This window comes from Rhinichthys klamathensis, unplaced genomic scaffold (assembly GCF_029890125.1).
Source record: "Rhinichthys klamathensis goyatoka isolate OS25496 unplaced genomic scaffold, OSU_Roscu_1.1 h1tg000247l_1, whole genome shotgun sequence".
NCBI lineage: Eukaryota > Metazoa > Chordata > Actinopteri > Cypriniformes > Leuciscidae > Rhinichthys > Rhinichthys klamathensis.
In genome coordinates this window covers 910,423-922,836 of record NW_026606769.1, presented here as the reverse complement: position 1 = coordinate 922,836, position 12,414 = coordinate 910,423, and the positions used below count along the sequence as shown (strand labels likewise).

General features: G+C 37.8%; 1 protein-coding gene across 1 annotated transcript; it reads left to right on the top strand.

Annotated features, from left to right (window-relative positions):
* The first annotated feature begins 541 nt into the window (after window positions 1–541).
* On the top strand, window positions 542–2,393 carry eef1akmt2 (EEF1A lysine methyltransferase 2). The gene is made up of 7 exons (XM_056266328.1): window positions 542–568; window positions 605–714; window positions 989–1,054; window positions 1,246–1,360; window positions 1,506–1,613; window positions 1,740–1,956; window positions 2,036–2,393. Exons 2-7 carry the CDS (start codon window positions 614–616, stop codon window positions 2,131–2,133), a joined length of 705 nt encoding a protein of 234 aa, XP_056122303.1. The 5' UTR covers window positions 542–568; window positions 605–613; the 3' UTR covers window positions 2,134–2,393.
* Window positions 2,394–12,414: the final 10,021 nt, after the last annotated feature.

The window sequence follows — 12,414 nt, the reverse complement described above, 5'->3', positions numbered from 1 at the left end:
TTGGGCTTCTATATCGTAATACTGACCCTAACAATTTAACATGCTTGTTAACATGCTATGTTTGACTGGATGAATTTTGAAAACGTTATAAATAAAATATATAAATAAAATGTTATGCATAAAATAAATGAATCTGTTTGAAACAAAATATTTACCTTAAAATTCTTAAACCTTTATTAATAAAACGTTATTAAACATACATTACGGTAATATACTTACTTGGTATGTAAAGCATAGTATTTACCATACAATTCTTAAAACGTTATAAATAAAACGTTAAAAATAACATGTATCTGCTTGTTTGATGTAAAAAGCATAATAATTAATGGAACCACCAAAACAATAATAATTTATTTTTCTTCCATCTGTCTCTCTTATAACACATTTATTTTATATATTTTCTTTTGAGACCCTTGATTATTATTTAATGTTTATATTTTAAACTTATATTCCTGTCAAATTTGTATCGCTTTGCATTCAATTTTGAATAAAATTGTTAAACTTTCAACCTTTATTTTGTAATGTCACCGGATGCTGCTGAGACGAGACGTCATGATGGAATCGTCCGGTTGCCAATAAATGACAGAAGAAGAAGAAGAAGAAGAAGAAGAAGATGGAATCGTCAGTGAGCAGCACACATGGGGCTGAAGACAGTCTGGTGCAGTGTACAGAATCAGACGACTTTGCTCCTTCAAAACTCGGAACAAAGGAGTAGTAAGAGATTTTGCTTGATTACTTCGCCCTGTTATTATTCGATCTCATATTGTAGGGAGAAGACCAGCACATAGGTTACATTTATTTGTTTACCTCTATGAGACCACACATGAATATTGTATATTATTCTTTCCAGCAACTGCTGCAAGTGAAATGTCACACCTGTATATGTTAAATAAAAACAAAACAGGATTGCTTTGAGTGATTCCTTTGAATGTAATCCGACAAGAAGTTATTCTTTTTAAATCTGGCTTTTCTCCTGATTTTATTGAAGCTGGGATGAGGCTTATAAAAGAGAGCTTCAGACTTACAAGGATATTGGAGATGTGGGAGAAATATGGTAATTATGCTGTTTTGTGTTACATGCTTGTTTATGAATGCCCTTCCCTATTGATTTTCTCCTTCAAGTTAAGTCTGTTCTTGCAGGATATGATATGAATATAAACCAGCATCATTGTCAGGGGTATTGGTTACATTCTGTAATTTAGGACAATATAAAGACTAATTCCTGTGCCCCTGGTGAACCTTTAGGTTTGGTGAGGGAAGTATGGACAGAGTGATCAGATGGATAGAAGCACAACATGTATCTAAAAATGCTGCCATACTTGACATTGGGACTGGAAACGGGATGTTCCTTATGGAACTGGCAAGTCAAAAGTTCAATAGATAACTGCATTTAGTAATAGATAACTATATTTAATCACTCAATTAATTGAAATACGTTTTGAAATCACAGAAATGTAAATAAGTATAACTATAAATGATGATAATCGCATGAATTATCCCTTAAGGCCAATCGTGGGTTTTCAAACCTTACTGGAATTGACTATTCCAAGGATGCTGTCGAGCTAGCCATAAATATTCTGGAAGAGGAAGGCTTAAGAAATGTTAAATTTCAGGTATTTATTTAAATTATTTGTTTTTTTTAGCATACATAAATTAAGTAAATAAATTCATTGCTCAACAGAACAGAGAACACATAATGAAGAAGGATTTCTGTTTGTGTGTTTTACATGTGACTTCAGGTGGAGGATTTCTTGAATCCCAGCACAGAATTGAAGGGCTTTGATGTATGTATAGATAAAGGCACATTTGATGCCATTAGTTTGAGCCCAGACGACAGAGAGGAGGCAAAAAAGCACTATGTGACCTCTTTAAGAACTGTTATGCAACCAGGCGGCTTCTTCATCATCACCTCCTGCAACTGGACCAAAGAGCAGCTGCTGCAGATCTTCAACCCTGGTACCTGTCCTAAAGCACATTTCTTTAACTAACAGTGTTTCAAATACTGTAAAGATTGTAAGATAGTGGTTTCTTGCAGGTTTTGAGTTGGTACGTGAGCTGCCCACCCCTCGTTTCCAGTTTGGCGGTGTGACGGGTAACAGTGTGACAGCTTTGGTATTTAAACAGATTGACTGATCTTCGAGTTTTTTAAATGTTTTGCATTGTAATATCATTAATGTAATTGTATAATAAACTCTTTTTGGAAAACGTTTGTTTTACTTACTATGAAGATAATAGAAATGAATTACATTTTTATTTACCTGTTACATATACACCGGTTTAGTGTACAGAGAGGAACACATGAGGGCAGTATTGAGCTAAATTTATTGTTAACGTTCTGTCCATTTTTACAACGTTCTCAAAAGGTTGATGTCTAATAAAATGGCAGAAACATGGAGTAGTTAATTGCTGTGTACACTGTCAGATAAAGTTATTTTTTGTATGTGGGGTTTGTCTGAAGATTTGAGCTATATATTTTTAATGTGTTCTGAAACTGAGGCTCATATGAGAATGCCTGACTGCCAGTTGTAATGAAGTTCTGTGGAATTTGTTAAACAATGTTTACATTACCATTTAATTGTTTGTATTTAATGCCAAGTTTTCAGGCAGCACTGAAAAATCTAATTTAATACCGAATTATAAAATCAATTTAACTAAATAACCAATATTGTCAAAAAGCCCCTTTATTTGTGATACATAATTTGTTTATCCATTTCCTAAACATCCAGTAATTGAGCAGTTTTCACGCACCAGAGCTTCACCCCGAAGCTTCCAAGCACTTGCAAAGTTCTTAAGCTGAAAGCGTCTGTGTTTTCCACAAATGTCTCTCGCTTAATACTGGGTCACACTGTATTGACACCTCAGGAATAGCATCAATACGGTCTCTGTTACCACTGTTTCTTGGGGGTATTTCTCTTTCTCTGATGGGTCATTTTTAAGAAAAAGACCGACAGCTGCACCTGATAAGAAAATGATTGAGCATCCAGTACACGATCGCTACCACGGCAACAGTGAAAGAGCAATAAAAGACTGGCTTTGGGCCATGACGCTGTGGTACTTTAAAGTGAGAGAAATCCCACATACCTCTCTGGTTATTACCCCATCTCCAAGCCGGAGAATGAAATGAAAAACAAAGACCTGAATTTGAATCTCTCTTGGCACCTTCTAGAAACGAAAACAGAATTTTATATTAAATAAAAGGGTGCGAAAACGTCACTTTTTTCATGAATCAGCATTTCATGTCAGTAAGAAACCGAGCAGACAGAGTATCCAGGCACCTTTTATTGAAGCAGAGACGCTGAAGAGTGAATTAATAGTGTGCAAGATCGATGGCTAGCCAGTGTAGCCTACACAAATGTGGAAATCAGCTGTGAAATCCACAGCATTGGATGAACTGCACCATGTCCACTGAAACATGCAGTGACCTTGAGCTGGTTAGTAGCTTGCAGGCTTGCTGAGGGCAGCCTGATTCTTTTTTTGGAGCACTACAAGGACATTAAAGGGTCGGAGAAACTACACTGTTGTCAGATAATTATTTTTATGCCATTAACTGCTAATAAACTTTAATAGGCTACCTAAATTTGTAATTAGTAATTAGTAATGAGTCATTTATTTCTATGGACAAGTATTAGATAATGGATGCATGTGAGAGGAAAAAACAAAAACAAAACAAAAATAGCCATCGCAGTTAACCCTCTTAGGCTCTTTTTATTTTTTTATTTTGTTTTAATATATTTTACTTCTACGAATATAGCACTTGCTTCTTAAACAGACAAAAACATGAGCATGATTAGAAAAGGCAAACTGGTCTTAAACCAAATAGTCTTGTAATCTTTGCATCCAAATAATGACTGCCATGGGAAATACAACGCAAGTAAAAGTGAGTAATAATGTCTGAAAACAACTAGGGAATACACAGGCATATAGCCTATATATCAGGGCTATAAAGACACCATGCCATTTTCTTTATGTTTCCACTATCTGCCTCCTACGCACTTGATTTTAATGCTATTTTTATCTTAAAACCTGAATTCATTGAAAATAAATAATAAACATTTTTTTTCTAATATTTGTAATCTTTTATATAGAAATATATGGTGCATAATTTAGAGGACAATATATTGTTAAAATTCAACTGGCAATTTGTGTAAAAGATTCAAGTTACTCAATTTAACGTCTTGCTTTTTGTTTTGTTTGTTTCAATGTTTTTTTCTTTTACATTCATCCCAATTACTGATGTCCTGTGGTTTAGGAATAACCTGTGGCAATCACAAACATGCAGATATTCAGAGCTCTCTCACTCATGTGATCTGATGTATTCTTATAAGGAAATTCCTTCCAGTCAAAACCATGAAAACAAAATCAGTTTCCGCAGGTGATGAACATTCAACAGGTTAATGAATGCTGTAATGAAAAGCCCACACAGTATTATTTAATAAAAGACTCTTGATTGTTCATGACTGTGTTGACCATTATCCTCTACTTGAATTCAAGAATAGGGCTTCATTTGTTTCACATTTATCTGCATAATTAGATTGTTAAGCCTTTAATTCAACATCCAGCCATGGGTTGTTCTAATGAAGAAAAATGAATCCATTGTGTTTAATTGAATTAATCTTCTACACAAGTTTGCAATGCATTCTCCCTATACTCTGCTAAATACAAGCTGGATGTATTGTATACTGAACATTTATTTTATACTGCTACTTGTTTAGCACGCTAGGTCTGGGTTTTGGTCTGCAGCGGGTGTAAATGCACAGTGATGGAATAAAGGAGGAAGAACTGGGCTTGGAGACTCTTCTGTAACAGCTTAAACTCAATCCTTCTCTCGTCACGCAGGAATGGGCCCCAGCAGGAAGAGTGCAGAGTAATGGCCGGACTAAAATACATCACCTTTGTTTGAAGAGAAGGTGGAGAGTTCTGGGAAAAGATGGAGCAGTAGAAGAAGTGCATGCAGTAAGACGTGGCACCTGCTCTTCGTGATGAAATTCTTTGAGATTAGGGCCTGTGTGGATGCTAACAGGGCCAGGTCATTGTTCATAGATGTACTGTGAAAGTGGGACACTTAAAGGTCCCGTTCTTCACGATTCCATTTTTCAAACTTTAATTAGTGTGTAATGTTGCTGTTAGAGCAAAAATACCTGTACAATTATAAAGCTCAAAGTTCAATGCCTAGCGAGATATTTTATTTAACAGAAGTCCCCTTTCAAAGCATACAGCGAACGGCCGTTTTGGACTACATCCCTCTACTTCCTTTTTTAATGACGTAACTAGAACAGTTTTTTGACTCATCTCCGCCCACAGGAATACACAAAAAAGGGGGCGTGGTCTTGTTGCGCTCCCACGGAGAAGAAGCACATCAGCTGTGCATGCATCTCCAATTTATGGTAAGAGGCGTGACCTCTCCGGGCAACGTGCGCAGAGCCATAGAGAGACGGCTCTGAACCATAGACAGTATAGGAAGTGGACAGAGCCATCGGAACGCAGTTGAGACATTTGAAGGCCATTTTTAGCGATTTTTGAGCACTTCCGTTCCTGACGCGCAGACTCAAACCGACTCAAACTAAGCTTGATGACGTGAGCAACCTGTCTGACAGACGTAAATCTTCTAGTAGCTGTGCCAAGAGGAATCTGAATCATTCCCTTCCGAAACTTGCAGAGCCGGAGATCGTGAGTATTAGCTGTCCTTGAGCTCGCAGCAGGAGCAACTTTACAACCCTCTATGGGCTTCTCCCTTGACTTTATGCCTCCACGTCCCCCCGATTGCGCGCGAGTTTCTACTTCTGTCTATACGGCAATTTTCTCTAGTGTGCGCCAGAGAGTCGCGTGTTATGACGCAATCGTTAGCCTATTTTTACAAAAACGGCTTCTACGGGGCCATAACGTAAAATACAAAGTAATGGAGCCTTTTATACATTGTCGTGTTTCTTTAGAAATAAATAATGGACAAATGGAGTCTTTAAACGCCTCAGATGTAAAGTTATTCGCTGTCAAAGTGACGCCAAAATGAATGGGAGTCAATGAAAATGCTAACGCAAGTGAAGTTCTGCTACAAGATGGCGGCACCCAGCCGGCTTCAACTTCCGGTCGATGGATTACCCCCTTGCTCTGAACGTGCGATAAGCTGCTGTCGAATCACAACACAGGAACCGCTGGTACAATCAGAACTCGATACATATTTCTGAAGGAGGGACTTCATAGAACAAGGAAGTCATCAGGCCGTTTTTTGGACAGTGAAAACAGCGGTATACAGATAAGTAAATTGTGTGAAAAATACTGTGTTTTTTTACACGCGAAACATGAACATGTTATATTGCGCACTGTAAACACAATCAAAGCTTCAAAAAAACATGAAGAACGGGACCTTTAAACTGTGAAAAGGGAAATAAATAATATTCCGGATCTTTTTTTTTTTACAGTAGCCTATCTAACACTCTCTGAGGCTTTTTATTTCGTCATCCATCATAATAAAATGATATTTTATTTTGGGTTAAATGATGGATTCTAAAAGGTGACTGAAATGTTGATGGTTCTTAAAATAGCTGCCAGGTCATTCCACCATTAGGGGCCTATAGCAGAACCCCTTTGGGATGTCAGCAAATGCTTTTGCCCTGTAGTGAAGAGTGAGTGCACAAAATTCCCAGACTAAAATATGGCCCTTGCTAGGTTTAGGCTAGGATAATGGGATAGAATCTAACTCAATGTAACGAACTGCTCCGAGACACGAAGTTTGAGGATCCAAATGCAGTGTTTTGATGAAAGGGTTATCCACAATCGTAGTAAAAGACAGGCAAAAGGTCAGAGCACAGTAAATCAGTCCAATCAAACAAACAAATCCAGAGGGTGAGACAGGAACGGGAAAACCAGGACACTGGCAGATATCAAAAACCAGGAACATAGAAAACAGTGGAAACGCTACAAAGACTTCACAGTTAAAGGTATAGCAGAGGATTTTCTTTTTCCGGGTGGGTAGTCTATACTATTGGTCCACCTAGTGTCAATCATTCTGGTGATATGTTTACGTAAGGCCGTCGTACGTGCTCGTCCCTATGTAGTTTTCGCTTTCTGCGCATGCGCACTTTCAGGTGTATTATGTGTGATGAGTTACGGTTTCAGCCATTCCTTTGAAAAGGGCTGAGGGTCGAAAGAGAAAAAATGTATTTGAAGTGTATGATAAGAAGAGAAAGGCCGCAGAATATAGAAACAAGACCAGAGTGATTTTGGGTGATTATTTCACACGCTGGCGTGCGCTAAAAGCACAGGTTGGGCTTCCCGCTGATGCTGCAGTCGCGAAGATTCTACTAGACAGGTAAAGTTTGTCATGCTATTTGGAGAAATCCGTTTAAAATCACTGCTAGTAAAAGTTAATGTAAGCTATGATTAGCGATGCTAGCCCTGGCACAAGTCATGCAAATAGAGTGTTGCGCATGTGCATTTTTTAAAAAAATGGAGAGGGCGGGTCTTCTCTAAAATTCGGAAAGATCCTCCGCTATACCTTTAATATATGATATGTATAAAATATGTTAGCCTCACTGTTATCTATAAGCTAGTTTGCTCCAAAACAATGAAAAATTTGCATTTAGAAGACCAAACCCAAATGTTGAAAATGAAAATCAGGTTGATGTCAGAATCCAACGCCAGATTGACATTAATCTCCAACGTTGGACAGATGTTGTATTGTGGTTGAAAATGAAAATCGGGTTGACGTCAGAAACCAACATCAGTCGGGTTTTAACGTCAACCCAACTTTCATTTCCAACCAAAATCCAACGTCTGTCCGACTTTGGATGTTGACGCCAATCTGATGTCGGGTTCTGTCGTCAACTCGACTTTCATTTCCAACCAAAATGGAACCCCTGCAACCAAAATCATCCCCTGATTGACATTTCTACTTTCTACTCAAGGACCTTGACAGAATTGTAGTGGAGTAAAAAGTACGATATTTGTCTTTCAAATGTAGTGAAGTTAAAGTAAAAAGTTTCCAGAAAAAATATTTCTCAAGTAAAGTACAGATACTCAAAAGTGCACTTACTGTACTTTGTTACTGCCCACCTCTGCTTATTAAAGGGATATTAAAGAACTCGAATGAAATATATTTCATGGATATATTTAATGGATAATGGATATATTTACCTACAATACTTTTAAACAAAGTTCAAAATGCATCCTATCACAATCGTCCAGCAGCAATGAAGAAGCCCAACACCTCCATGTGCAGCTTGTGAACAACTAACAAATAACAGGTATAGACTCGCACACTACATAACACACACACACACACACACACACACACACACACACACACACACACACACACACACACACACACACACACACACACACACACACACACACACACACACACACACACACACACACACACACACACACACACACACACACACAATGGGCAATGCAGTTCTACCAGAAAGACTTGGGAGAATAAATACTGTAACAATAGATACATTTATTGATAGCCCAGCAAGCAATAAAGTTCTTTGGCGTAGGCCCCGTCCATAGCTCGCAATCCGAGGGTCCGGACTCTGCATTTCCTGCCTGAAGACGAAGGCAGGGGCGCAGCCAACCCCTGGGAGGTATAGGAAGGCACCATCCTGGTGGTGGTGGGGAGGATGGAGGGGAAGGGACCATCCTGGTGGTGGTGGGGAGGATGGAGGTAAATGAAAGCGTCTGCATCTGCAAACTCAAACATGTGTAAGTACCGGTCTTTTAAACCGCAAGTATTAGACACGATTGGATAGATGAGAAGGTAATAAGTGACTCAACAATTGAGTCTTCCTGGCAGAACTTACGCTAAAGCTTCCATTTCTGTTGAAGGCTACTTCTTTTGGAGACATACTGTATATTTTTCAAATTAAAATTAAAGTATTAGATCAGCTGACCACTATTAATAATAAATTTACCGTAATAATATTTAATTGTTATTTTTAAGGGTACATAGCCTTAAGCTTAGCTTATCTTCTTTGTCGAGGTGTCAGTAGCATTGTAAGCAAAAATATTTTTTGAGTAGCTTGCCCAACATTGTGTATATGGTTAATTAGAACATTTGAAAAAGGAACTAGTGTGTTATCTACTTTGTGAGCCAAGATCTTAGAAGTATAGGTCCCAAATTAGAAGCATGCAAAGGGGGAGTTGGGAAATTTAATCAGCAGTCAGAAGTAGCACGCCTGACCCCCACTCAGTCCAAAAGAAATTTTAAAACCCAACCGGCCCATATGTTTGATATAAATGAACGATATGGCATATAAAATCAATGGCTCGACAGTAACCCACTGCTACAAAATCGATAAAGCTGGAACAGAAAGTTCTTGGCCCTTGTTTAAATTATGTTGCTAGTCCTCGGCCAGATCACAAGTGTGAGTTATCTGCAAAGAGTTCACTGAGCCAATTTACATATGAATGGCTAAAGGAACATCTGCAGCTCACTGTGGTCTGCATCTGGGACTGTGCAGACGAATGTGCCATTATCGTCCTGGACAGGACAGATGCTTCAGACATGTCATCAGGTGACATCCCGCTAGTTGTCGACACTGGTTCAAGTTTTTCACTGTTTGCTCTTTTGGCTGTGAAAAGGGCTGACAAAGTAAGGCAGTCACATTTAAAGGGATATTCCCCCCCCCCCCCCAAATAAAATTTTGTCATAATTTACTCACTCTCATGTTGCTGCAAACCTGTTTGACTTCAAAATAATTTTGAAGAATGTTGGGGTCCAAACTACATTGGACTGTGCAGACTTTCATTGTATTGTTTAATTTTAGAAACATCTTCTGTATGATGAGAATGTGTTGGATAAAGAAACATGAGGGTGATTTTTTTTTTTTTTTTTATGAAGCGGGGTTATTATAGTTTAATAAAACTAAAACCATACAAAAAACATTTTTGTTACCTGAAATAAAATACATTTTGACTGAAATAAAATAAAACATATATAATTGTATTTCAGCTAGTTGCCAAAGCAACATTTCTTTAGAATGAAAAAAGAAAATACAAATAGAAAATCTAATTCAACATGTAAATAAAAAAGGAACTATAATAGTAGACCTGGCGTGAACTCATACATCTAATAAAATCACCTTGGAATTAGTTGGATGAATAATAGTGAAAATAACAAAGGAAATTGAAGTTAGATCATCATTTGTTTGCGAACACTTGTGTTCAAAGCTTTGGTAGTGTATCTTTTATGTAAAGGCTTATGATGAAAAATGAAAGTGCAAAGTTTTTGCAGTTTACTATAGATAAATTGTGTCTGCTTGACAGAATAAAAATTAAATAATGTATTTTTTTTTTGTAATGGATTGGATGGAACAGATGGTATGGTGATGAAAAAGCCAGCCAAGAAGTGTGCAGCATGCATGGGAACTCATTCAAAGCTATTAAAAAGCATTGAGAGGAAGCCTAGAATGTGCAGAACCGTAATCCAGTCAATGAATGGCTGCTTTACAGAAGCTAAAACTGATTAAAATGAATAATAAAAAGTAAATATATTCTATTTTGTTAAATAATAATAACGAATGAATAACTTTTGATTGTTAATATATGCAGAAGTCTCCCTTCTCAACTCTTTCTGGGTTGACCCTTGTCTGCCACGTTAGAGCAGCATTATAGTTCACCATTCCCTTCTTAAACTGCACTGCCCCTCCATCATTCGGCCTCCTGCTGATTTATTGCTTCGCATTAAAATCTGTGACACAGTTTTTGTCTCAGCTGAGCAATTGGCCGCTTAAGCAGCTCTACTAATTGATCCTGTAAGACTTGTAAATCATGCTGGTGTTCCTCTTTTCTGTCTCTCTCAGCCTGTGGATTAATCTCATTAAGAACTGCATTACACTCGCCAAGGCGCATTACAACGCACTTTTGCAGCTTACAAGGGACTCTACCTCCATGGAATAACTCAACTGGAATTCTGCAGATGGTAGGTCAGAGACTACACTCTTAGGCAAAAAAAGAAAGAAAGACCCAAGCCAAAAATGGTAAAATATTTAGTGGTCTTTTAATGATCTTAACCATTTTAACATTCATATACTGCAGATAACTTAGCTAAAACGTCTCCCCACACAATGACAGTTCTTCCTCCATGCTCTACTATGGTAGAGATGCATTCATATTTCTTACCAGATTTTCGAAGACACCGTTGGAGCATCACCATGCAACTCATCGTTAGCCTCATAGCATAATTGCCTAAGTCATATTTCAACGTTTTTGGAAAACACGAAAAAACACAATATTTAGAAATCACATTGTGATTTTTTATTGATATTATAACAGTACATTCAACTAGTTGTGTGAACAAGTATGCAAAAAGAAAAAGATCCATCACCAATTGCCTCACAAATAAAAGTGACTTAGGCAGAACATGCCATGACTTAGGCATTTTTTCTCTTACATATAAATGCAAACATAACATAACAAAAGTTGTTTTTCTCTCTTGGATTTCATGTCCGCAGTTAACCATGCATGATCCAATGGTTCTGGGGGCGATGCCAAGTGTTAACAGAAAAGATTCTTACACACAGGTAGTTTACATCTATCTGCCTGTTGCAGGTGGTAAAATAGGGACGTTGTTCTCCTTGATGCAACACCACCTTTCTTCTGTTTTATGGGCACATTTTCAACTAGAGTCTGGATATACAGCTTGCGTGTCTCCCAGGAGGGCATGGACCAGAAATTGTTGAAGATATCGGTTCTCTCCTCTTCAGTCAGTAGTTCACAACTTCGTTTCTCCGACTTTAAGCAGTGCTGTGATGTGCAGGGTGGACCCATGGTCTTTGGTGGTCTCTCCTGTCCCATTGTATTCTTGTAACTCTCCCCCTTAAGACGCTTCTCCTTTATCACCTCTCGCTTCCACGTATCTGGCCTTGGACGCCTATGACGTTGAACAGCAGCGGCTCCTGCATATCCTTCACTGTGTTGAGCTGTGTCTGTATCACTACCATTATCTGGGCTGTCATCTTTCTCAGGTCTACAGTCCTCATCCAAGACAGTGTCATCGATTTCACTATTTGACTATAAATCAGGATCTGATTCAGCTCTGGAGGATTTACTGGCTGTTTCCTCTTCTATCTGTTGCCCCATGTCTACGTCATTACCTTCTTTCTCAGGTCTACTCTCATCTAAATCCTCTAACTCCACTACATTTCCTGACAATAAAGCAGAACATAAAGTGCTGTTGAATATTTTAACACAATTCATATGTTCACTGCAAAAAAAAGGTAACACTTTACAAAAAGGTTAATTTATTAAACATTATGTATTAACTAACATGAACTTGTAATGAGTAATACATTTGTTACAGTATTTATTAATCTTTGTAAATGTTTTTAATAGAAATAAAGCTGTTCATTGTTTGTTCATGTTAGTTCACAGTGCATTAACTAATATTAACAAGATTTTAATAAAGTA